Here is a 25,643-nt window from a genome sequence, read left to right on the forward strand (position 1 = left end):
GATTTTTAAAAAATGGAGCTAAAGAGAATGAGGTTAATAAAGAGAGGTTGTGAACATATGTGTTTGCACTAAAGAAGACCCAGTTTCCTGAAAGACACAGTGGATCTCTTCTTTAAAGAAGGGGCACAAACCTGGCCAGTTTTGCTCAGTGGATAGATCATCAGCCCATGGACTGAAGGGTCCCAGGTTCGATTCCGGTCACGGGCACATACCTCAGTTGCAGGCTCAATTCCTGGCCACAGTTGGGGTGCTTATGAGAAGGCAACCAATTTATGTGTCTCTCTCACATCAATGTTTCTATCTCTCCCCCTCCCTAAAAAAATAATCAATGGAAAAATATCCTTGGGTGAGGATTAACAAGAAAAAAACAAACAAACAAGAAGGAGCCCAACTTCCTTCTCCACGCTTGTGTCTCCATTCTGCATGCGAAGGCCATCTAGTAATTGCTCAGCAAATGTTTATTGAGTAAATTAATGAGCACTAATTTAAAGATAATTGAACAATTAGTAGGTAATGAATGATTTGTAAATTAGCAATTTATAATAAATTACAAATTGGTTAATCAGTAAATAATTAAACTTCAATAGAGACAATGATAAAATATTCAGTAAGTAAACAAATTACTGGAATAAAAAGGGGAACCCTAAAAATGGGTGAGGATTAACAAGAAAAAAATAAACAAACAAGGAGCCCAACTTCCTTCTCCACGCTTGTGTCTCCATTCTGCATGCGCCGGCCATCTAGTAATTGCTCAGCAAATGTTTATTGAGTAAATTAATGAGCACTAATTTAAAGATAATTGAACAATTAGTAGGTAATGAATGATTTGTAAATTAGCAATTTATAATAAATTACAAATTGGTTAATCAGTAAATAATTAAACTTCAATAGAGACAATGATAAAATATTCAGTAAGTAAACAAATTACTGGAATAAAAAGGGGAACCCTAAAAATTAAAGCTCTAAACTATAGCATATTTGCAACAGAAAGAAATGTTATTTTCAAACACTGTAAGCTATAAATGGGGGCTGTAAAAAAAACCAGATAATCAGATAAATTAGTGAGCAGAGCAAGTCCACTGTGCCATCTTGCAAAATAACCTATTATTAACAGAGATTTCTTTAATATTCAACTGCTAACTGCCCAATTTAGAATCTCACTGTTAAAATATACTTGAGAGGTTTTCTATTCAAACCCCATTGTTATGTAAATGAGGGATTTGAGCCCCCTTTCAGATGTATGACCTGCCCAAGTTTCTTTGGCTAGCACAGCTGGCCTTCTCTGCAGTGTTGCTTTCCTATTTTCTCCTTTCCCCTTCTTCCCACTAACGTTAACTCAATCCCCATTTCTTCAGGGCCGAGTATGTGTCATTTTTATGTGCTCAGTCAATTTTTGTGAATTAAGAGGTAAGTGGGTCCCCGATATATAAGGGTATATTTGTAACACTTATCCTTTTAAACTATGAAGTTTCAAAGATAGGCACTCTACTATCGATCGCCTTCTGAACCTGACCTGGTTTTACCCTGAGAGAAGCAGGAAACAATCATTTCTTTTGAAGCTGCGTCCAAGAAGCAAAGCAGCCCTGTTTGTAGATTCTATTTATTTTTAAATGTCCTAAGGAAATCCAACTTAAATGCGTGCAGCCAGAGGTGATAAAGAGGAAGGGATACAGATGACAAGTACTTCCAAGAGAAAGCCAGCTAGTTTCTTAAATAAAAAGTGGACAAAATGGTAAGGATACTTTTCCAACCAGGAAACAGGTTTATGTCACTGCAGTACCTAAGACATGATCAAATAGAAAAGTAAGTAAAACATATGTTTTTCCATAGTTTCTAGTTCACCTGCCCCTGACATTTTGCTAATTATCTAAAAAAGGGGGAGGGGGTTCAGTATGATTTGTCTTTCCCTTCTATTTCTAGTTAAAGGTGCCAATATCATCTGGTGAAGAATAGCTTCAGCGTTAAATGATCTTGAACAACCATGCTTGGGATATATATCAGTGCAGAGCTCTGAGTTTGCAAAGACAACAATCCCCTTGGTTTCAAAAAATTTCCCCTATAGTTTGCATATTCTATAGCATAGAACAGCTTTGAATGGTCTGTAACAGCCAGATATGACTGGCCAATTAACAATTAATTAACAATGGCCAATTCATGGGAGCAAGGAAGGCAGAATTTGCCATGGAATGGAACCAAAAATGGAGATGAAGGTGTCCAAGGAACTGAGTACTGCCATCTACTGGCCATGTGGGCTGAGTCCATTTTCTTAACTTTTCTAAGCTTTAGCTTCCTCATCCACCATGATATCAATGGGGTTCTGAGGTTAGATAACATGTGCAAAATATCACTTCATAAATTTCAAGTATGACACAAATATTAGTGGGAAATTTCTTATGAGTAATGAAATCTATAAGATTCTGGGGACATCCTCAGAGTAGTTAACTGAACACATTCAGGAAATCATTTAGAGAAACGAAGAGATCTCTCTTTCATATTCTACAGCAACTTTTATTTTGTTTGTGTCCAGCTATAACTGCATCCTTTACCCTGTAACCATCTATTTTTGTTGGAAGAGAGGTTAGTCTTTGACTTGAACGTAGTGTGGGCATATTTTGCAAAACAGGTAACTCTAGCTTGTTCCCCCTTTCCTATGTGCTCATCCAGAGCATCACCGTGAGCTCACTACCAAATGGCAGATGTGGGGTTAAGATTCCTCCAGAATGACTCCAGCAGTCCCAGCCTCCCCTCTCTGGAAACGCCTCCCCGCCCTGGGAAGGATTTATAAAGAAGGGCACCGTGGCAACACGCGACCTTTTGAAACTGCTCACAGTACGTCCTCTCCCCGGAAGGAATCCTAATGTCCTCCCGTCTTGTGTTACCTGCAGTGTACCAACCACTGGGGAAAGACACTAAAAATTTAATGAATTTTTAAAAAGCTGTGCAAGCCTCTCTCTTGGAGGAGTCTCGGGGAAAGGAAAGCCGACAGAAAGAAAACATTCAAAGAAATTGCATTGCCCCCAAGGGTGGCATCTACAGAGGACAATGGCAGAGATTTGAAGATGTATTCCTTTTCTGGTGCCCATTTACCTGCAGGACCGGACCTACTACTGTCGCTGGCCACAGCCCGGGCAAAGGTGAAGGAATCTGATAAGTATCAGAGGCACAAATGCTAGAGAGAAATGTATGAGCCTCACAACTCAGGGCTATTGACATGGAGATAAAGGGGCTCTGAGGTGCTGTTTTGAGAGTCTCTGTATGTGTGTGTTAGAGTCTGAGGCAGAAGAATTCAGAACACAACTAAGAATATAGGACGACGGGCACAGCCAGAGAAGGGAGGGTGGGGTGTTGAAGGGGGAGGCATATGGCACCAGATATGCAGTTGATCTGAACAGTGGAAATACATACAACATCCAGAGAATAACTACTAACAGCCAAAGAAAACATTTTGCATCTAACAGCTGACATAAGAATGCATTTGCCACATATTTTTAAGTGGAAAGGGAAGGCTACTGCACTTGTAAGCATGATGCCATTTCTTACAAGTAACTACATGTGCATTAGACACCAATCTGAAAGCATGCACACCTAAATGTTGGTGCCAGGCGTTATTTCTGGGTGTTGGAATTAGAGGGGAGTTTTACACGTCTTTCTTTATTGTGTATGTATATTTTCTACATTTTCTAATTTTACTAATATACAAAAGGGGAAAAAGTAATACTTAAAAAAACATGGCGACTTTTAAATTTCTTTCATAATAATTTTTGAGAAAACATATTTGGGAGAATGAGGTTAGAACAGGGGTCAGGAGACTATAGCCTATGGGCCAAATCCAGCCTAATGCCTGTCTTTGTAAATAAGGTTTTATTGGAACACAGACACCTCGTTCATTTACATGCTACACAGGCAGAGTTCAGGAGTTGTGACAAAGACCACATGGCCTGCAAAACCAAATGTCCCTATCTGGCCCTTTACCAAGAATGTTTGCCAACACCTGGGCTACACGAATTCTTCTCCAGATACTGGATTATCCATTGCACCTTGCAGGCTCTGTGAGCCTGAGGAAGTCATAACCTCAATGTCTCAGTTTCTCCATATACAAAGAAAAGGACAACTCATCTCATCGCTGTTAATCACAAAAAGTGCTTAACACGGTGCCTCAGTAGGAAACTCGCAACAACATTATCCTACTTACTATCTACCTCCTTAATACAAGATACACCATTCACTGCTGTGTGAAACCTAATGAAATTGCCATTTCTGCAGGTCACAATTGTCCAACGTTAGCAATGTTATACTTTAGCCACTCACTGTCCTCATTTCTTCTGTGTAAGTTATCATTTCTCAGATAGTGTTGGTGTCATTAAGGTAGTTGGGTTTAGCTCATTTGCCATGAAGGCATTTGGGAGTCAGAAACCATAATGCTATGTTTGTAATGCACTTTGTTACTTGTGAAACCAGGCAAATGAGCACTAAATGTATCTATGGTGTGACGGGTTCTGGGCTCCGGCTATGCGGCCAAAGCAGAAGCTTTTCAGATGAATGATCCTCTTTCCACCCTACAAAGCAATACCTGTCTCTTGGATTTCAGTGGGCCCCGCAAGCGGCCACAACACAGTGACACTCACTCGGCACTGAGCAGAGGCCCAGGCACAGACAAACCGCCCTGGGAAGATCCTCCTGATGGGAATTGGGACTCTGGATCCTGCAGAATTTCAAGAGCGGGTCATTCAAGTGCACTCATAGGTATCATTTGGGGGCTTAGTACAGTTCCCAAATAGGAGTTCTTTAAAAAAGTAAAAAAAGGGCTTCTCCAAGAATGAGAAAAGAAGACAGATGTGAACATCAATGGAATATAGTTATAAGGAGCTGCAGGTAGGAGTATAGGATAAACTCATGGAAAGCAGGCAAATCAGGAAACTGAAGGAGTAATCAAAGTATTCTTATCAACAGAAATGAAGAAAAGATTGAAGTTCAGTGTTAAGCCTATCAAAGGAAGAACAAACTCCATTTGATCCAATCAACACTTATCAAATGCCTATTTATGCCTGGCACTGGGTTAACACAGCTTAGAGATAGTAGAATAAATCAGGTGTTATTTCTACCCTAGAGAGATTCTGGGCTGGTGGAAGCAAGATAAACATGTAACCAAGTAATGCTAATATAATGTAATAAGTGTTATAATAATAATAGCTGTCATTCATTTATTGCAAACGATGTACAGAAAATCAATTCTGCTTGGAAAGGCCCAGGGAAGGCAGGGAGAGAAAAATAATTTGAGTTAGGCCTTGAAATACTCACCAGAAGTTCACTAGGTGGGTATTGGGGCAAGAAGGAGAGTGGTCTACTGTAGTGTCTGGATAGGATGGATATGAGAAAAGGCTACAGCGAAGCTGAGGAATTTTATGAAGGGCTCAGATATGAAGCTTAAGAATTCGGACTTTATCCAGGCATTGAAGTCTTTTCAAACAGGAAGTAATCTGGTCAATTCTGATTTAAAAAGACAAAACAATAGATACTTTCCTAGAGCATCATGAAGTAGGATCATTACGAGACAGACTAAAAACCTAGGCCAGAAGGATGGCAGTAAGAGTAGCGTGAAGGGGGATGTATCCAGGATATCACATGTTTTCAAACTCAAATGCAAAAGTAGAGGCAGAAAGTCTGAAGACCTAGAAGTAAGGGAAAAGCAGATGAATAAAATTCTGGTGTGGGAGGAGGGAGGGTCTGGAAGGCCGGGAGAAGAGCACAGTTTAGAGTAATGTCCTTGGGAGAGAGATCTTTTCCTCAGAGACATAAAGGAAGCAGGTAAGGAGGGGTAAAGATGCAAATAATACTGCAGGGAGGATGTTAAGGAAATTCATTACTATTAATCTCTACTCTCAGAATAACGAAAGGGGAAAGGGGTGAGAGCCTTGTGGAGCTAGGTATGAAACCACCTTTGGAGACTGGGGAAAGGGAACAAGCTAGAGATAGGTAAAAGAATTATCTTTGGAATTCTGAAAACAAAACAAATGAACAAACAAAACAAAACACAGAGGTAGATAACAGATTGGTGGTTACCAGAGGGGGAAGATGGACAGTAAAATGGGTAAAGGGTTCAACTGTATGGTGACAGATGGAATGTGGACTTTTGATAGTGAGTATGATGTAGTACATAGCGACATTAATTTATAATGTTGGACACCTGACACTTATATAATGTTACAAACCAATGTTACCTTAGTAAAAATAAATTCAATAAAAGATATATTTTAAAAAATTATCTTATAGCTTCAGGACCCACCTGGGCCAACAACTCAGACATAGGTGATGTCTCTCATCTGCACATTTATTTGATTTTTCCCCCCAAGAGTGCTTTGAACTTGTCATGTCACTCATTAAATATCATTAACGAGTGCTGACTGACACTCAAGAGAGGAAAGTCTAATTTCCTTAGCCTGACACTTAAAGCCTTCTCTGCTGTAGCTCTCAACCCATTCTTCTGATCTGTCTCTACCTCCATCCCTGTTCCCTCCTCAAGATTCAGAAACCCAAGTGCTTTCAGACTCAGACAGGAAACACAAGCAGGAAAACGGGCAAGGTCTGAGGCAATAGGGAGTGGTGAGGTCCATGGCGCAAAAGCTATTATAGATCCTTTTCGAATTATCCGAAGGCCACACAAAATATATGAACACAACTTGATATTTTAGGGGCTTTCTCTTCTAAAATTTTACAGGGTAAATTCAGCATCCTCCAAGCAGACTTCCCAATCAACCAGACTCATAGGTATTAGTTACTTTTCAAATACCTGGTACTTACCCTCATGTTTACTTTCTGTCTCACTCAAACTTATAAGATGCTATCTTTCATGGTATAGAGGCGAAAACATGAGTTTTGGATTCAGACAGTCCTGGGTAATAACCCTGACTTTGCCATTTTTTGGCTTGTATGACACATGACAAGATAACCTAAATTTTCTGAGTCTAATTTTCCACATTTGTAAATTGGGAATGATCATAATGGTGTTATTGTGAAGATAAAATTAAATAATTCATGCAAAATACTTACAAGAGTGCCTGGCACATAAACACTCAATAAATATTTTTTAAATGTACGACTTTCCCCAACATGATAATTTCTTTAAGGACAAGAATAAAATCTTCCGAATTCTTTAGACTCTAAGTTATTAGAGACATATCTTTAGAATATTTGCTGGTAAGTATATATTTGGAAGATAAATTGATATTTATTTACAATAGTTACTATTACTAAAAAATGCATTGGGCAAAGCAAAATTTTGGTGGGCTGGGAAAATTGAAACTGCTGATTGGTTTTAGGGCCCCAATTAGAGAACTGGGATACTCTTAAACAATGAAAACAAAAACTAAATATACACATATGCATACGTATACACACTTATGTATAGATATTGACACATGTATGGATTTAAATAATTCTTTACCATTTGCAAAGTGATTTCTATACTATTCTTTGCTTCTTAAAAACTTTTTAATGATGTCCATAAAGTACAGATCAATAATAACTAATACCAACTTTGTAAGTTGCACATAGTTATATTTTGGAGAAAGAGAAACAGAGGTTCGTTGAGGTTAGACTTGGCCAAGGTCACACACAGTGAATAATCAGTGGAGAGGACTCCATCCCCGTTTTTACAGGCCATGCTTTCTCTAATCTTTCCTCACTATCCAAGATAGGAAGCTTGGCAAGAGCAATTAAATGCTTGGCGATATCACCCTAAAGTTAATGTGGGAACTGAAAACATTTAATGAGTCTGAATGAGGAACATGCGAGTCCAAACACAATGGCCTAAAATGTCACTGGCCAAGAACTCCTGAGGACAGTCGCATTTCATTCAATACAAGGCCACGAGATCTTAAATATAATTAATCCCAGGAGTGTGGGCTTCAGTTTGCTCCATTATGAACGCTGGCATCACACTCATCACCATAAATGATGCCATCTGAAGGAAGACAATTTTAGCAGACTGCCTCTAAAAGGGCATAATTTCCAGTCCCCCAGAAGAATGTAGTGATAGCTGTTCTGCCTGTGCAACCTGGGGCTCCGTAGGGATGAGGCACCTGATTTGACAGGAAGAGAGTACACAGTGTATTAATTTTCAAACAGGAAATGGGAGCAAAACCAAGGGGAGGGGAGCTCCAAATCTGACTTCAGTGCTTTTCCGAAACACACAAAATGAAACAGACATAGTAATTAACAAAGTCATCAGTTAAAAAAAAAAAAAGACATCAAATGGATACAGATGCTAAAACGCAAAGGAGGACTTATCAAAAGAGATTGTTCTTAATCATCTTAATTTCTCTGATGGGATAAAATGCCCAGGGTTCAGAGTAAGCAGCAAAGGAAGTTAGACTTTCGGTCATATTTGATTTAGAATCCTGTGACATTCTTGAAGGGGACTACAGAGGTAGAAAAAGAGGAGGAAAAAGAAGGAGCCGTGGGATCTGGTAGAAAATAAGGAAGTAAGAGATTAAATTTTGTGGCTATAAAACTTTCATTCTGTTCCTGGAGTTTGGAGTGGGAAACAGGTTCACTAAAGAGTGTCTTGCCCATTTCAGGCCCCTGTTCTGGGTACTTGTAAGTAAGGTATGCTGCTGGCCTTCTCCTAAGAATGGTCTCCTGATCTCCCACAGCTAGTGACCTAGTTTTTAATATTTTCGGGTAATCTGAGAAGTTGTATGCTCTTGCACAACTCATTTAGCTCTAGGCTTCTGTTTAGTCATGTGATCACAGGAGGCAGATTGAGGTCCCTTCCAGTCTGGTATCAAGGGACCAACAGTGTCCTGCTTTTCTATCTCACTATAATCAGCCCAGTGCATGGCCCACAGTGGCACTTATTAAATGCTTACAATTCATTAAATATAGACGGATAATGACGATGGCAGGTTACATCTGTTGAGCCCTACAATGTGCTAGGCACTATTCTAAGTACTTTCCAAGTTTTAACTCCTCTCAACAAGCTGATGTTGAGTGCTCAGCTGCTGGACTTTCCTTAAGTCACCCAACTGAACTCAACCTGGCTCCCTCATCTGTGACAGCTGGCGAGATTATCAGAGCTACTGATAGGCTAGCATGGAACAACTAGGTGTCCTCTCTGCTGGAAGCCCATCCACCCTGGCTGCTTGAGGCAGTCTCTGCAGGGATGTTTCAAGGGACCTTGAAATGGAGATGAGAAACGCCCTAGCCTTTGGAATGGAATGGATGGGATTAAGATCAAATAGGATAAATGCAGATGTAAGAGGACAATAGGGGAAGGAACCTGGCTAGGAGAAGAAAGGTTGTTTCCCCAGGTGAGGATTTTTATCAGTAAACCCTTTAACTGAGTGTCAGAGGGGTGGTTGGTCGCTTTGATCTTTGCTTGGAGTGACCTCCTTCAGTTACTTCCTTGTAGCTTAGTGGAACAATAGAGTAACCTTTGAATGGAGATGGGAAGCCCCCTGGCCTTTTGTTTAGAATGGATAGGATTGGGACCAAATAGTATAAATACAGATGTTAGATGACAATAAAAAAAAGAAGAACCTGGCTATGATGATCACCTGAACACTGCCTCTGTGTCATTCACCCTCGCCGACTCCGTCCACACCTTTGGGAACCCCTGGACCCGCTGGGGCTGGACCCCAGCACCTCTCATGATGCACACATAGTTCTCAGCATAGCCTCTTGCCCATAGAAAGCCTCCAAGAAAAAATGAGCACTGTTCGTGATATCAGGGGTCTTCTAAAGCAGGAATAGGTATTCCTTCTGGCTGGCACTGGTATTTCTCAGGTCTCAGAAGTCTCTGGCTTGGGTTTGCTATCTGGGGCTGGCTGGGGAAAGGCAGTAGTAGGGTGTCTGGTGAGTGACAGGTGTGTCGCTAAATAAGGGTTCAGGAAGCTAGGAGCCGGCCCCAGCTCTCCTTTTCTTGGTCATGGGACCGAGGCAAAACCTGCCCTTCAGTCTTAGTTTACAAAAACCATAAAAGTGGTGAGGGGAGGGGACTATTACCCAAGAGAAAATTGAATCATGTGACCGTAGGAAACCCCCACCTGCCTTGATTATAATAATGCTACAGTGGGCAGTGAATAGGTGATAGAGAGGACTGTATGGAAGTGTATGGGAGTTGATTTTGTAGGTAAAAAAAAAATAAAAATAAAAAAGGTATTCCTTCTGTTTTAGTTCTCTGATCTATGAAACAGTTCATTTGGTGACAACTATCACTCTTATCCTGTCAAATATTGTCTGTAATAATAAATAAATGTTGCATTTAGAATATCAATACATGTCCCCTTAGAGCAGTGGTTCTCAACCTTCCTAATGCCGCGACCCTTTAATCCAGTTCCTCATGTTGTGGGGACCCCCAATTTCATTGTTACAAATTGAACATAATTAAAGCATAGTGATTAATCACAAAAACAATATGTAATTATATATGTGTTTTCCGATGGTCTTAGGCGACCCCTGTGAAAGGGTCATTCAATCCCCAAAGGGGTCTTGACCCACAGGTTGAGAACCGCTGCCTTTGAGCAACAGTTTCCTTATGCTAGCTTGCAAAGCAGCACTGCCCTGTGATAAAAATGGAAGAAATAAAAATAATGTATTTTTTTTTCTGAAAGTAAAACTTACTCCATTTTTAAATCATGAGATTTTTTAATTTTAATATTCCTTTGGTTTATAAAATGATGGTGAGGGTAGTTTTTAACTTTAAACAGTATACATGCATAAAAGTCTGAAGTGGCAACTCTATGCCATTTCAAAATGTTTTCTGAAATTAGACTCATCTATGAATTCTAAGTCTTGGATGAGCTGGTGTAGGTTCAGACAAGTGGAATCTCACTGAGACAAGAACATTGTTCCCTTTTGTCAGGGGTAATCTTCCAAGGACAGGTAAAATGACTTTTCTTCATACAAATGTTCTGGTGTCTTCAGGTTATTCTTCCAGTGAAAACTGCATAAAGTGGATTTTCAAACTCAAGTGCTTTATATCTAGATAAATTCATATCTATAGATAATAGATGAATATAAAACCACATCTGTCTATCATAATCTTTAATATAAATGATCCAATAGCCAGTAAGGAAGATGTAGAATGACATTTTCACGATTTCCTCTTAAAAAACAGCATGCCATTTCAGAAAATTTGGAAAGCACCTGTTATTAAAAATGACTTGATTGAGTTATAGTTTATATGCAATACATTTCACACATTTGAATAGCAGATGCCTTTTGACAGAGATCGAAAGCATTTTCTTCAGGACAGAACATTCTCTTGCTCCTCTGCACCGTCGATCTCCCTTCTACCCCCCACTCCAAGCCACCACTGGGCTGATCTGCACTGTAGATTAATTTGGACTATTTTAGAATTTTATATGATTGGAATTACACACTATGTAGTCTTTTGTTTTTTCTTTCACTCAGCACAATGTGATATTCATGTTGTTGTAATGCATCAGTAGTTTGGTTCCTTCCTATTGTTGAGTAGTGTTTTTGGTATGAATGTAGCATAATTGGTTTATCCATTCTACTTCTGATGGACCTAACTATTGTTCTGAACTTAATCTAATTTGAGTAAAGCTCCTTTGGATATTAGTGCACTGTAATTTTTATAAACATATGATTCCAATGCTGTTGGGTAAATACTCCAGAGCAGAATTCCAGGAACATTTAATAAGTGTGTGATTAACTGTACAAGAAATGGGCAGTTTTAAATCAGGTGGCACCATATCATACAATAACAATATACAAGAGATCCAGTTGCTCACATTGTTAGCAACACTTGGTATTGCCAGGCATTTGAATTTTAGTCATTCTAGTTGGTGAAAAGCGGTACCTCACTATGGTTTAATTTGCATTTTCCTGACCAATGAATATTGCTGAGCACACTTTCATGTGTTTATGGGCCATTTTTAAATCTTTGTAAGGTGTCCAAATCTTTTGTCCATTAATACTGGGTTGATTTCTGTTCCAGCTAAGCCAGTCTTCAGGGCTCTATTCCTGCACGGGCCCTATTCTCCAGATGTCAGGGTGACGACTGGCCTTGTGGCATCAATTCTCTGATGGGTCCAAAAGAAAATCATTAAATTTCAGTTTGCCCAGCCTTTCTTATAGTAAAGATCTGAGTGATGACATCCAAGCTGTTAATATATCAGAGCTGGAACCAGGAGCCTTCTGTATCTAGTGAGATGAACATATGACTTTCTTCATTTATTCTTTTGATGTGATGAATCACATAGATTTTCACAAACTGAGTCAACCTTGCATTCCTATGTACACATGACTATGATGTAATCTTTTGGTCTACTGCTAAATTCAATTTGTTTGTATTTTGTGAAGGTTTTTAGGTTTATGTTCATGAGAGATCTTGGTCTATACCAGGGGTGGGCAAACTTTTTGACTCGAGGGTCACAATGGGTTCTTAAACTGGACCGGAGGGCCAGAACAAAAGCATGGATGGAGTGTTTGTGTGAACTAATATAAATTCAAAGTAAACATCATTACATAAAAGGGTACGGTCTTTTTTTTTTTAGTTTTATTCATTTCAAATGGGCCGGATCCAGCCCGCGGGCCGTAGTTTGCCCATGGCTGGTCTATACCATAACATTTTTGTAATATCTTTGTCAGGTTTTGGTATCATGTTATTTTGGTCTCATAAAATGAGTTTGAAAGTGCTCCCCTTTTCATCTATTTTCTTTCTTTTTAAATTTTATTTTTCAATTACAGTTTACATTCAATATCATTTCGTATTAGTTTCAGGAGGACAGCATAGAGGTTAGATAACATATACTTTACAGTGTTTCCCCTGATATTTCCAGTACCCGCCTGAAATCATACATAGTTAATAGAATATAGGGGTGGGCAAAAGTAGGTCTATAGTTGTGAGTAAGCAAAACACCGAGTTTATTCCTGTACTATTATTAATTATTCTTTTATTTATTTGTATAATTTGGTTTATTGCGATATTCTTTATTGTGATGGTCTGGAACCAAAACTGTAATATCTCCAGGTATGCCTGGAGAAGGGAACAAGGCCATATTTTCTGAAGCAAGAGGAAGAAGGACATAGATGAAATAGAGATTAAAAATTGTAGGGATATTTCACCAGATAATTTATAATTTCTCAGCACAACAGAAGAAAGATGCCCACTAGAGATGCAGGGGCTAAAAACAAAGAATAATTTCTGTTCCTGGAGAATTCTATTATTGGAAATGTAGGCCCTGGTGATGTCAGAAACTTTCCTATGCTGCTTGAGGTTCAATAAAAAAAATGTAGAGCAGTTCAGACAAAATAGAAATGTAACAAAAATACAAATATATAGAAAAATAGAACGTAATATCCAGAGGGGAAAACCAATAAAGGTAAGAAAATGTGCAGATGAGGCACAGTGGTAAATATACCCGCACTCTATTTGGCTAACCTGGATTCTGTAAGTAGTATTCTCACAGGTGCATCACAGAAAGTAATTATTCTGCTTCTTTTGACACCTGTTAACGACACACCCCACTGGTCTCCATGGGGAACTCTAACCGCAATAAAAGACAAAACAGCACAAGGATAAAGGGGTGGAACAGCTCGGAGAAGTCCCCACTGATGGGAACGATGTTAGCAAATACACAGAGCCGCAGTCTGAAGGCCTGAAAAGGAGAAAAAGGCTTCCCCTTTATTCAACAGCATAAGCAGAACTGCCACATCCCAGGGGCTACATCTCAGCAGAGCATTTTGAAGAGGGAAAGAGGTACAAACGGGCAGTGCTTGAAGCACAAAAAGGACTAGAAGTACTCATCTCTTTGGTAGGAGACCATGGAGAAATAGGACAGATCAATATTGACTATTTGCAGGGGATACCCGCATGATAACTGTTTATTCTTGTATGCACGTAGATATCGAAAGGATTCCTGTTGCTGCTCACAAAGAGGCCAACATGCAAACCTTTTACACATTCAAAATAGCTTTAAAAATGCTTTGTGTTTTGGGGAGGTCGGAGTGCTTTGCCCATGAACATACATCTTGAACGTTGGCAGGGGAAAGAACCCTTTGCAGATGGAGGATGTGAGGCTGAAGGAGGTGAGTTGACTTGAGCAACCACCACTGGAGAATACCAGGCACAGTCAGGGGCTGAACGCCTCAGAGATGAAAAGATTCTTAACTGTGCATAAAAGAGAATCTGAAAAGCTGTCTGGGAGCTTACACCTGTACCCAGTGAGCTTCCTCATCAGCATGCTAAGCCTGGCCTCCGAAAGCAGGGGAGAGAAATCTCGCAAGCACAGGAAAATAGACAAATTTCTCTCCTTCAAGCCTAATCTGATGATTTAAATCTATCTCCCCTAATGCCTCTCAGGTGTTCTAACCATCTTATGCCTTTTTAAGAGCTCTTCTGCAGGGAGTTAACACTAGCAGCTTCTCTTCTGATTAAACACATCTGCCACAAAATAGCAGGAACCTTCTGGACACAATGCAATTCTCAGAACTTCTAATAGAAAATTTGCAGAAGGTTTTGCACGCTGGTGGGTTTGCTTAGACTTTGGAGAAACTGGGGGCAAAGTTTGTTTAGGACTTAATGGCCTTTAAACAAAGGCAACCAGAAAATGTTGACATAGTGACATTACTGGCTAAAACATAAATTAAAAAAATTAAACTACCAAGGTGAAAGGTTACATTTCCAAAGAAAGCTAAAATCATGACTATCGTCAATACATAAGTGAGCACATGGTTTGAGATTTTATTTAAGTCATTAATGAGGAAAATGATGTTACCACCAGTTCAAAAGAGGATCTAAACAGCAGACATAGTTATAGAATAAGAAGAGTGAAAAATGAATGTGTGCACGGAAGGCAAAACTCACCTTTCCCACAGTAGCTAGGGACGTCACCCGAAACTGTGCGACAGGATTTACATGTCTACAACAAGAGTTATTTTGTATGGCTATCAGTTTACAGAGTTGTAAAGCAACTCTGTAGACACGGAATGAGGTCATCCCAAACAGTCTGCTATTGGCGATGCATCGTTTACCACGGAAGCACAATTATTTTTACCTACACAGACCACTGACAATCTTATTGATTGCTATATTCCCCAAACCTGGTACAGGGTAGAGGCTTCATAATTACTTGCTAAATGGATAAATGTCTATTATGTACTAAGCTAGGCCCTTCACATGCATCATCCCATTTAATCTTCTCGGTAACACTTTGAGATAAATATCATTGTCATTTCACTGATGAGAAATTTGTGTGACATTACACAGCTATTATGTGTCCAAGGTTGAGGGTGGAGGACAAGGTGGAAGGGTTTGACCCAGTATATTATTTTTATTTACATTCACTGTATCATTTGCCTCTAAATTAAGAGACTATTTGTATGTCACATTGATATACCACATCTCCTTGATGAGGATGATATTGGAGATCCTGGCTTAAAGGAAGACAAGGGAACAGCATTACTCAGGAGAATCTAAGCCTACGTAAGAGACATACATATGAGCATCTTTCTTGCAGCCTTGCAGACAAGCACAGCATAGTTACCAGCCCGGATTATTTCCATCCCCTGCTTAGGTGCTCATTTCCCAGTTTCCATGAGAATAAAGATCGATGGATTCAACACTGTTTATATGTGTTGTTTATTTTCATAGAAGTCAGGACAGCACCTCAGAAAACTGCAGTAGCTAATATTCACTGCATGCTTATGATGACCGGGAACCGCTGTCCCAGCAACATCAGGCGGAGACGATCCTCATCCCCCTTTTACAGCTGGAGAAAGCCATACTGCATCCAGTAACCTTCACAACATCACACAGCTCAGTCACAGCACCCACTGCTCTGACCTGTCCCTGAGTCACTCTATGTCTGCACAGGCTGCTGAGGTGGGCTCTGTCACCACGTCCTGATATTTTATTAGCCTCTTTGCTTTGTTGATTGCAGCCTGAAAGGGCACTAGGATTCCCTTAGCTTCAAGCACCACAGAGCTGGTAACTGCAGGCTGGCCCAAGTTCTGAGAGCTAATTCCTGGCCCCTTGGCACTTGTGATCACTTGGGAATTTTACATTCTTTCTTGGCCCAGAGAACAGGAGAGGGGAGTGGTCTTCTGAGGCCTCGAATAGGTGAGTGTCAAAAAGAAGTGGACCAAATGTTAATCTGAAGTCATTACCTCTGATCCCTAAGTCCCCAAATAATTCCCTTTCTTTTCTTGCCAGAAAACAGCTTAGAATGAAGTCATAGTATGTTTTTAGACCTGTCCGATGAAACTTGACCTAAATAATAGCTCAAAGTCGGCATGAAAAAGGTGTCAATAAATGGCTTTACTTCTGTTATTGCATTTAATTTTCACAATGATTCTATGAGGCAGGTACTATTAGTACCTCCATTTTGGGGATGAGGAAGTGGGGTTAAAGAACTTGCTCAGAATCCTTGCCAGGATCTTGCCCAAGGGCCCAAGGAGGTTGCCACAGAAAGCAATTGGACAGCTGCTTGAAATACATATCTCCTCCCCTTCCCTCACGTCACTCAGCAGAAAGCCTTGGGAAGTGGGACCATTTGCTCCACACGCCTTGAAGCATGAGATCTTCATTTCCGAGGAGCAATAGGCTCATCCTCTTCAAACCATTATAAATGCTTACCCTTCCCTCAAGGGTATCTCATAATTCTCACCCTTAATGAAAGATAACACTACTTTCAAATAAGATCACGAAAAAGGCTTCGCCCTCGCCATCACAGGCATTAAGAAACATTAGCGGACATTACCTGATGAAGGCTACCATAATCAGCCAAATGGTTCCTAAATGACTGATCGCTTTTAGGGGCGGAACAGCTGACCTGACACGGGATTTTCTTATATTCTTAAGGGAGGGAACTAAGAAATACAATCTAACACCTGAATTCTAAGCAAAGTTCCACCTCTGTCCTCAGGATTTCAGGAATGTTATCCAAATGGGCCATTACCTCCGGTTGAGGGGAGAGAGGAAGTGAATTAAGGACCTTTTTTATGCTTAAGTTGGGAGGTATTTTACGCTCTGTTAACTCAGCTTGAGCTACACTTGGGTGTGTTCCTTATATATTTAAACATTATCCACTTGGTCACCAGGACTCCATGATAATCTAGCTTAGCAATTTTTAAACCGCAGGGTTGTTGCAAATCTAGTTTTCTAAAAAATTCGAACATATAAAACAGACAAGGGAGCTGCTTTGGTTGAATGCCCACCTTTACCCCCAGCACACTCCTATCCCCTGGGCAGCCTTGAGTGTATCTAAGGGCTCCAAGAAGCACATTTTGAAACCACCCATCAAGTCCTGCCCTAGGGAGGTAGGATCTGCCCCAGTTCGCAAAGTTACAGGGCAAACACCGAACTGCAAAATTAAATACCTTCTGCTTAACGCACCCCTTTCCAAAGTAATAGGAGTAAATAGAAACTACAGAGAAAGGTTAGATTTCAGGAGAGAGGAAGAGTCTGTAAAGAGGCTGGGCAGTTAGAGTGTTGAGCTCCTCCAGAGCAAGCCACTTTCCCACTAGAGCATCACTTTTTTCCTTAGGAAAAAGGAAGACTCTGCTCGGGCAGCATGGCTCCGTGGTTGAGCATTGACCTATGAACCAGGAGGTCACCGTTCGATTCCTGGTCAGGGCACGTGCCCAGGTTACAGGCTCGATCCTCAGTGGGGGGCATGCAGGAGGCAGCCAATCGATGATTCTCTCTCATCATTGATGTTTCCATCTCTCTCCCCCTTCCCTTTATCTCTGAAATCAATTACACACACACACACACACACACACACACACTAGTGCCCTGGTGCACAGATTCGTGCACATTGAAAGGAAATTAATTAGAAGGAATATTTTAATATTGCTATTCGTGTCTTGCTAATGAAAAGAAAATAGGATTCTACTGAGTCTCCTATCTACCTACTCCAGGACTTTTGTGAGGATCAAATGAGATGAGGCACAGGAAAATGCATCACAAATATTTGGTTAAACTGTAAAATGTTTGCACCTGGCTATAAAGCAAGTCAGGTTCCTGGGCTGAAGAAATTCCAAGGAGGCTAGTCGCTAGGGAAAGGAAGCCAGGCATTGCTATGTGACGTCGTTACCCAGTGCCCACAGCGACCATTTCTGGGCTGGGCTGGGCTGTGGGCCACATTTTGTGCCATGGGGTCTTGGCCACATTGGCTAACATTTGGTGGGGTGTTGCTCTGGGCCTGTGTCCCACTTGGGGGAAGCCGAGTGTTGATTTGTCGGCGCCAGGTCCATGGTCATAGCTACCAGTTGGATGGACACTTAGCCTTTTATATATATAGAATTTTTAAAAGGAAGACTGTATTAGAATCAGAACTTTCTTCATGTTTGTTTCCTCCTGAAGCACAGAGCATATTCCTCAGTGCCATCTTTGATCACAGTGTTTGTAAAGAGGGTGGGAGGGAGGAAGGCTGCCATGGAAAGAGGCTCTCAGGGTGGCCGGGCCAGTGAGGTCTGGAAGAGACCCCTTACTCTGATGGGCTCCTGCAGTAGGCCCGTCCTCTCTCCCTTGCCACCTCATTCTCCCACTGAGAGACTTGATCCTGAGGGCTTTTCCAGTTCATTATACCGTCATATTTTCTGCTTCTAAGTGCTTCTTGATCACCACATATATTTCTCAAAGGCCCTTGATCTAAATAGAGTCTTAATTTGTGCTTTGAAGGTATTCATCTCAGGGGTAGTGAGTTAGTAATATTCTATTTACTTCTAAATTTTCCTACTTAGAATATTTACTGATTGATCTTGTAACCAAATTGATTTGAAAGCTTTCTTCCCTTTCTTTTTTCTAGGATTGCTTTTATTTTCTCTAAAATCCCTGAGCCCCTTACCCTGATTTCCACGTATTTTTATATTGGACACTTGCAATCCATGGTTCTCTACAACAATGTTTTAGGCTTGTTAAGTGGCATGGCTCACTGGGATCTATATTTTTATATTGGACACTTGCAATACATGGTTCTCTACAACGTTTTAGGCTTGTTAAGTGGCATGGCTCACTGGGATCTGGAGTCGACCACCCCTTTTAAAGGAAACCCGTGCCAGAAAATTTCAGCACGAAGATGCTGTCTCATTGCAAGGGTATGGGAAAGGCCATCGCGAAGGGGAGAGGGAGCGAAATATTCTGGATGCCGCATACTTTACCAGTTATGTCATGCTGCTTGAATGACTCGCTGTAGATCTGATACTGATTCGGACAATGTTTCTTCAACCACTTGCAGACATCCTGCTGAGTCCACAGAGCCACTGGTTTTGACAGCTTCACCGTAGATGACTATAAATAAAGAAGGAAAAGCAGGTCTGTTAAAGCCAGCCCCATGCCTAGAAAGGCACTACTATCGGGAGTCCTAGAATGCGGTAAAGGCTGCCAGCTGGAGTCCCCAGACATAAATACCTGGCCCTTGTCCTCCTAACCTCAGCAGACCTTCTCCACACCCCCGGAAACCAGAAAGAAAAGCTCCGGGCAGGGAAGCCCATCTATACTCAAGTTATCATCTCGACGGGGAAAAGTCTCCAAGAAGCGGTGTTTTCTGATGAATACTCCGAAAACAAGGCAATGGTGTTGCTAAGCAATTAATTAAACTTTAGGGGGAAAACAGCTGCCTCCAAGTGGCCTTTCTCTGTATTCCAAAGTGTCCACCGCTTGTCCTCTGGTATCTCCAGGGCCTAGTACAACACTGGTCCTGGCAGATGCTAATAATTATGTCTAAAATGAATGTTGCAGGAATACTGCATACTAAAAAGTGCAGGTCGCTCTGGCAGCTCTGGCTGAAGGCGGTTCTATAAAGTCTAGGAACATTAGTTATGCCACAGTGAGGGAGCAAGAAGTCAATTCTGCCCGCATGTGGGGAAAGGTAATAAGGTACTGGGAGCAGCTAGACCTTCTGTAGAAGCCAACTAGCCAAGGCCCTTTACTGCTCACTGGACCGTCCAAGGAGGTGTTTAGAAAACCAAACCAAGCAGAGGCACAAGGACCCCCAGCCTTTGACAGATGGCGGGTTACAAATACATTTGGAAATTACCAACAATTAACTGTGCTAGACACTGGTCCTCCTCATGGATCCCAGGAACTTGCTTGAACCTACATAAATGCTTAACTATCTATATTTTTAAAAATATTTTTATTGATTTCAGAGAGGAAGGAAGAGGGAGAGAGAGATAGAAACATTAATGATGAGAGAGAATCATTGATCGGCTGCCTCCTGGACACCTCCTACTAAGGATCAAACACACAACTGGGGCATGTGCCCTGATTGGGAATTAAACCGTGACCTCCTGGTTCATAGGTCGATGCTTAACCACTGAGCCACGCCAGCAGGCCAGCTATCTATAATTTTTATCACTTGGATCAGTGTTTGCCAACAAAGTAGGATTATAATATTGATAGTTCTTTAAAAGCTGTGGGGAGGCACACAGACCTGGCCATAAATATCACTGACCTTCTCACTGGGGATCATTTGCTTTCATTTCTCTTTCAATCTTTCGGAGTAAGTCAAGGGGAGAGCCTCAATTTTGTTTGAGTGTGATTTAACACCTTTCTAACACCTGCCAGCATGTGTTTGACAAAGAGAGGGGTCCCTTCAGCCTCAGCTCCTTCAACCGACAGCAGTCAATTTATCATCTAATAACTGTTCTGTTTTACTTTTATTATATCTAAGGTTGCTTTTATTTTATGGCAAATAAATCATGGCAAAAAAGAAATCTTATTTTGGTAGTACTGTCTAGTTTGCTTTTAAAACAAACTTGAGTAGGTCAATTTTAAGAAAAAAAGAGTAAGGACACAACAGTAGAAATAATAAGATAACCGTAAAAATAGTGGATGTGATTCAAATTTAGAAAACAGTGCTCAGGTGTTAGCTTTCATCAGTATATTTTCAGTTGTATGATTCTTTGTGCCATTATTTATAAAGCAATCACAAAAATGCATCACTTTTTATTTTGAGCTTTGGTAATATTTCTTCCACTCTTATTAAATGTGATAGATTTTATATATGAACACATATACACACACACTTATATACATATATACCTATCTGCTTTTCATTTATCATGATTGGCTTTCCTCCACTGATATTTGGGGTTGATGTTCTCTCCCTTTGAATTTCTCCAGGGTCTGTGACCATCCTGACTAATCCAGTACAGCAGAATTCATGCTATCTGTGTTTCTGAAGCTAGGTGATTAAAACAGACAGTCTCTGCCTGACTCACCCTCTCCAGCACTCTTCTTTGGAACCCAGCCACCATATTGTGAGGAAGCCCAGACCACATGAAGAGACTATGTGTAGGAGTTTGGGCCCATCACCCAGCTAAGGTCACAGCTGACAGCAACCACCAACACCATTCCTCAGACAAAGGTGCAAACAAACTCAAGATGATAGCAGCCGCCAGCCTTCAAATCTTCCGGCTGAGGCCCCCAGACACCATGATGCAGAGACAAGCTGTCCCTGCTGAGCCCTAAGTGAATTCCTGACCCATATAATCCATGAGCATCATAAACAGTTGTCTTCCACCACTAAATTTTGGGGTAATTTATTTTGCAACTCTAGTAACTGGAACACTAAGTTATATGCTCAGGGAGGACAGAACTGTTACACCAGCTCTCCGGAGTGCCCTGCATTTAATACATGCTCATACAGCCACAATGAATAAGTGAATGAATTAATGACATGAAACTGTTCTCACTGTGTCTGGGCTCACAGACCTACTGACTATTCAGCAGTGAATTTCAAGTCTAGCCCTTGCTGCCCTCCACCGACCTGTGTTGTGCTCATGTGGCTCCTAGTCAAACGTGGCCTCTTCCTTCAACCCTCCATCCCTGAGTCAGTTGCTGCCAGACATCTGCCCTCTGCTTTCCTTATTTTGATGACAGAGGAGGACCTCTGGCATGGATGATACAAATGAGTAAATGTTTTGTTGTTGCTCAATTTTTCCCTGTTTGCTGGTCATCGCCTCCTTTCCTTTGCATGATTAGGACACTAGACTTTTGGCTCCTTTAGCTAGGAATGCACTTACCACATTTCACAAGTCAGCACCTTTGAATCTGGCTCTTTCCTGCTCTAAAAATTTCCTTCAGATTAGCTGAACGAGTTCATAGCTGACACATCATTACCCTGCAACCCCTTGCAAGTTTCCTGCAAGTCAAGCTAATCACATCTCTTGAAAACTCCTAAAACCAGACCCAGAAGGCTGTAAATTAGGAAGGGAAAGGCAAGAGGATAAAGCTACTTACACATCAATATACCAAACGTCCTGGAGGGTCATTCTTTAACCTTCTCATTTCCTAGGAAACAGAGCACCCTCACACCAAGACAAGCCCATGCAACTGGAGGCCCAGGGGGCGATGAACTCAAACATGCCAAGTCATCTCAGAACTCAACCTCACCAGCCCACCAGGTTTGCTTTCGTTATAAATTTTCCTTTTAGCACAAATCCAGGTGTTCTAAGGCTAACCCTTTAAAAGCGGGTTCATTTTTCCTTCAGAATATACTCTTGCTATGTGGTCACTTGGTTACCACTTGCTTGGACGGCAACAGACACACAGCTTTAGACATAGATTTTTAAGACTGTGTAAACCTACAGGAATATACCTCCACATAAACTGCTAGAGCAAATAACATGGGGAGGAGTAAAGATTTCTACTATGAATAAGCACTGCTCATCTCTCCTCCATCAGACAGTGATAGAAGTATTGGCTCCATTTCTGAGCTGATTCTTTACCGTGACTTTATTATGGAATTGGTATCAGTTTGCTCCACATTAAGAGCCACGGTGACTCCCGCTGCCCTAGTCTGGATCCTCAGAGCACTCATTTGTTCTGCCCGAACTTCTTCGTGTAGCCCCCACAGGTGCCCTCAGGACTTCTCCAGTCTATCAGGATGCCCCATCCCCAACAGCAACCAAGTTTGGGGGAGTGAATGTTATAACCCGGTTCCTTTAAAAAGCTTAACCTTTATTTCTATGTGCAATTTGAAACGCCAAGCATTTGTTCAACTCACATCAATCTATGTTCCACACTGTCCCACTGGGCGGCGCAGAGCAGTCAAATCTCAACAGTTCCATAGTGACTTGAACTTTTATTTGAACCTTTCCTCGCCACCCAATACTCACACCTCTCTTTACGCCCAATGGAAGATAATTTTGTCTGATGTGCCATGTTTTTTTTTCACCCACAATAGGAGCCTAACCCAAAATAATAATAGTTCATAAAACAAAGAAATAATATTTCATATTTATTAGAAAAAGTAAACTAATAAAAAGTCCTGCACCTAGGCAAACATTAAAAAAAAACATCTGCCCCAGTTCGCCCCCCCCCCCCCCCCCTCAGTCTACTACAGCATTCTCTGCTTTTACAGCTCTGGAGGCAATTTTGGTTGCTTTTGCTGCCCCGAGAGAGGCCGGAGGCAGTTTGTTATTTTAACCTCGATGCATCCTGACACCAAGCAGGACGGCAGGGATTTCCTTTCTGAGTCAGTTCCGGCTTTTCTACAGAGAAGCTGAAAGTCTGTTTTACAGGAAGACCTCACTTTATGCAAAAGACACATCTTTGTTTACAAATTACTTTTTTTTTTTTTGGCAAATGATTCCATTTTAGACAATAATTTCAGCTATGCTTTACAGTAATCTCTGATTTGTATTTAACTAGAAAGAACTCTCAAGTTTTAAGTTCTTTGAGGTAAACCTGAAGCTTTTCTGCTAATAAAATAAATGCTTTAAAGAAGTTTGCTATGGAAAAAAACATATACAAAACACTTTTAAAAGTTGAATTTTGTAACCCAATTACCCCTTATCTGTTTTGCAATATAAATTCCCTTTTAATTTATTGGGTTTTGAGCTCCCGATGGCTGTACAAACTCTTAACTGGGTAAGCTTACACGAGGCCGAGTTGATTGTGGAAAAAAAGAGAAAGCATAGAGTGTTTACACCCACTAGAAGGACAAAGAAAGCTTTATGGCCAAATATCAAGAAGTGGTAAACACATTTGCAGTGTCTCATTTATAAGCAAGAATCATTGATCAGCTGCCTCCTGCACACCCCATACTGGGGATCGAACCCACAACCAGGGCATGTGCCCTGACGTCGAATGGAACCGTGACCTCCTGGTTCATAAGTCGATGCTCAACCACTGACCACCTCTGGCCGGGCTCATTGTGTAATCTTACTTAAGATTGAAAAAAGGAAGGAGACTGGAGGGGAAGGGCGTGGGGGAAGAACAAGCAACAACTCATCAATGTCTATTTTAGCAGGTTTTAATGGACTGTGTGTGTGTGTGTGTGTGTGTGTGTGTGTGTGTAAACAACTTTCCTTGGATAAATAAAGACTAAATATAAATCTTCTAATAGAGAATAATTACTATTTATTTCTTTTCTCTTTTTTTGTGGGTGGGGGGAAGAGGATATTTGAACAAACTTTGGGAAAACAATGATCTAGATTCAAGACTCTTCCCGAAAATTTGCAGTATTAAAAAAACACATCCTGTGAAACAAGCCATTCCATTGCTAATAAGTTCTAGTGGTTTAAATGGTCTTTTATATTGAAGCCCAAATCAACCTTCCATCATCTTTCTCACTGATTCTTGAGTCCTATCTTTGGAGCAATACAAGACAAATTTCACCAACCACTGCACCGGTTTCCATTCCGCACATCATATCGGCACTCCCCATTAAGTCTCATGCGTGTGTTTTTTAAAGCCATGTTATATGCTAATGAATCTCCAATTTTATCTCCAGCCTAGTCTTCTCTCCAAACTAGTGAATCATACATACAGCTGATGACTTCAGTTAACATTTGCATCTCTAGTAAACATTTCAGATTCAATATGTACAAAACTGACCTCCTGTTCTTCTCAAAATTGCCTTCATCTCACCTGAAACTCTGTACTTCCTGTCGCTGAAGCTCCAAATTGTGGATTCATCACTGACTCCATCTTTCTCTTAAATTCCACATCTAATCTATTGGGAGAACCTCAGGGGTCTCCCTTCAAGTATATCCACACTCCCATCTCTTTTCACCACTAACAGTGCTACAATCCTGATCAGACACACTATCATGCTACACCTTAGTTCATCCAGGTACTTAATACACCTAAGCTCATTCTGATTTCCCCTTACCCTTATTTTAAAATAGTTTAAAATAGTTTACAAAGCCTCAAGCAATCTGGCTACCCAGTACTTGATATCAGTTTTACTGTTCTTCCCCTAACACACTCTGCTCCCACTATTCCTTGCCCTTGCTGACTATGCCCACTTAAAAATTAAAAAAAAAGATAGATATAGATAGATATACACATATATACTTCAGAGAGGAAGGGAGAAGGAGAGAGAGAGAGAGAAACATCAATGATGAGAGAGAATCATTAATCGGCTGTCTCCTGCACGCCCCACACTGGGGATGGAGCCCGCAACCTGAGCATGTGCCCTGACGGCGAATCGAACTGTGACCTCCTGGTTCACAGGTTGATGCTCAACCACTGAGCCATGCCTGCCAGACCCCACTTCTTATTCTGCAGGGAATACTCTGCTCCCAGATACCTACATGGCTAATTCTCTCACTTCCTTCAAGCCTTTGCTTAAATGCTACCTCCTCCATAAGTCCTATCCGATTACCCTGTTTAACAAATGCAACACTCCTCTCTCTGGAGCTTCTAATACTTACCATCT

General features: G+C 40.9%; 1 protein-coding gene across 5 annotated transcripts in view; it reads right to left on the minus strand.

Annotated features, from left to right (window-relative positions):
* SAMD12 (sterile alpha motif domain containing 12) overlaps positions 1 to 25,643 on the minus strand; it is a 347,492-nt gene that overhangs the window by 184,043 nt on the left and 137,806 nt on the right. For all 5 annotated transcript variants that reach the window (XM_014533047.1, XM_005885853.2, XM_014533045.1 and 2 more), the window contains exon 3: positions 19,132 to 19,261. In XM_014533047.1, the coding sequence (XP_014388533.1) occupies positions 19,132 to 19,261 (130 nt within the window). The remainder of the gene's footprint in view (positions 1 to 19,131; positions 19,262 to 25,643) is intronic.

This window comes from Myotis brandtii, unplaced genomic scaffold (genome assembly GCF_000412655.1).
Source record: "Myotis brandtii unplaced genomic scaffold, ASM41265v1 scaffold931, whole genome shotgun sequence".
Lineage (NCBI taxonomy): Eukaryota > Metazoa > Chordata > Mammalia > Chiroptera > Vespertilionidae > Myotis > Myotis brandtii.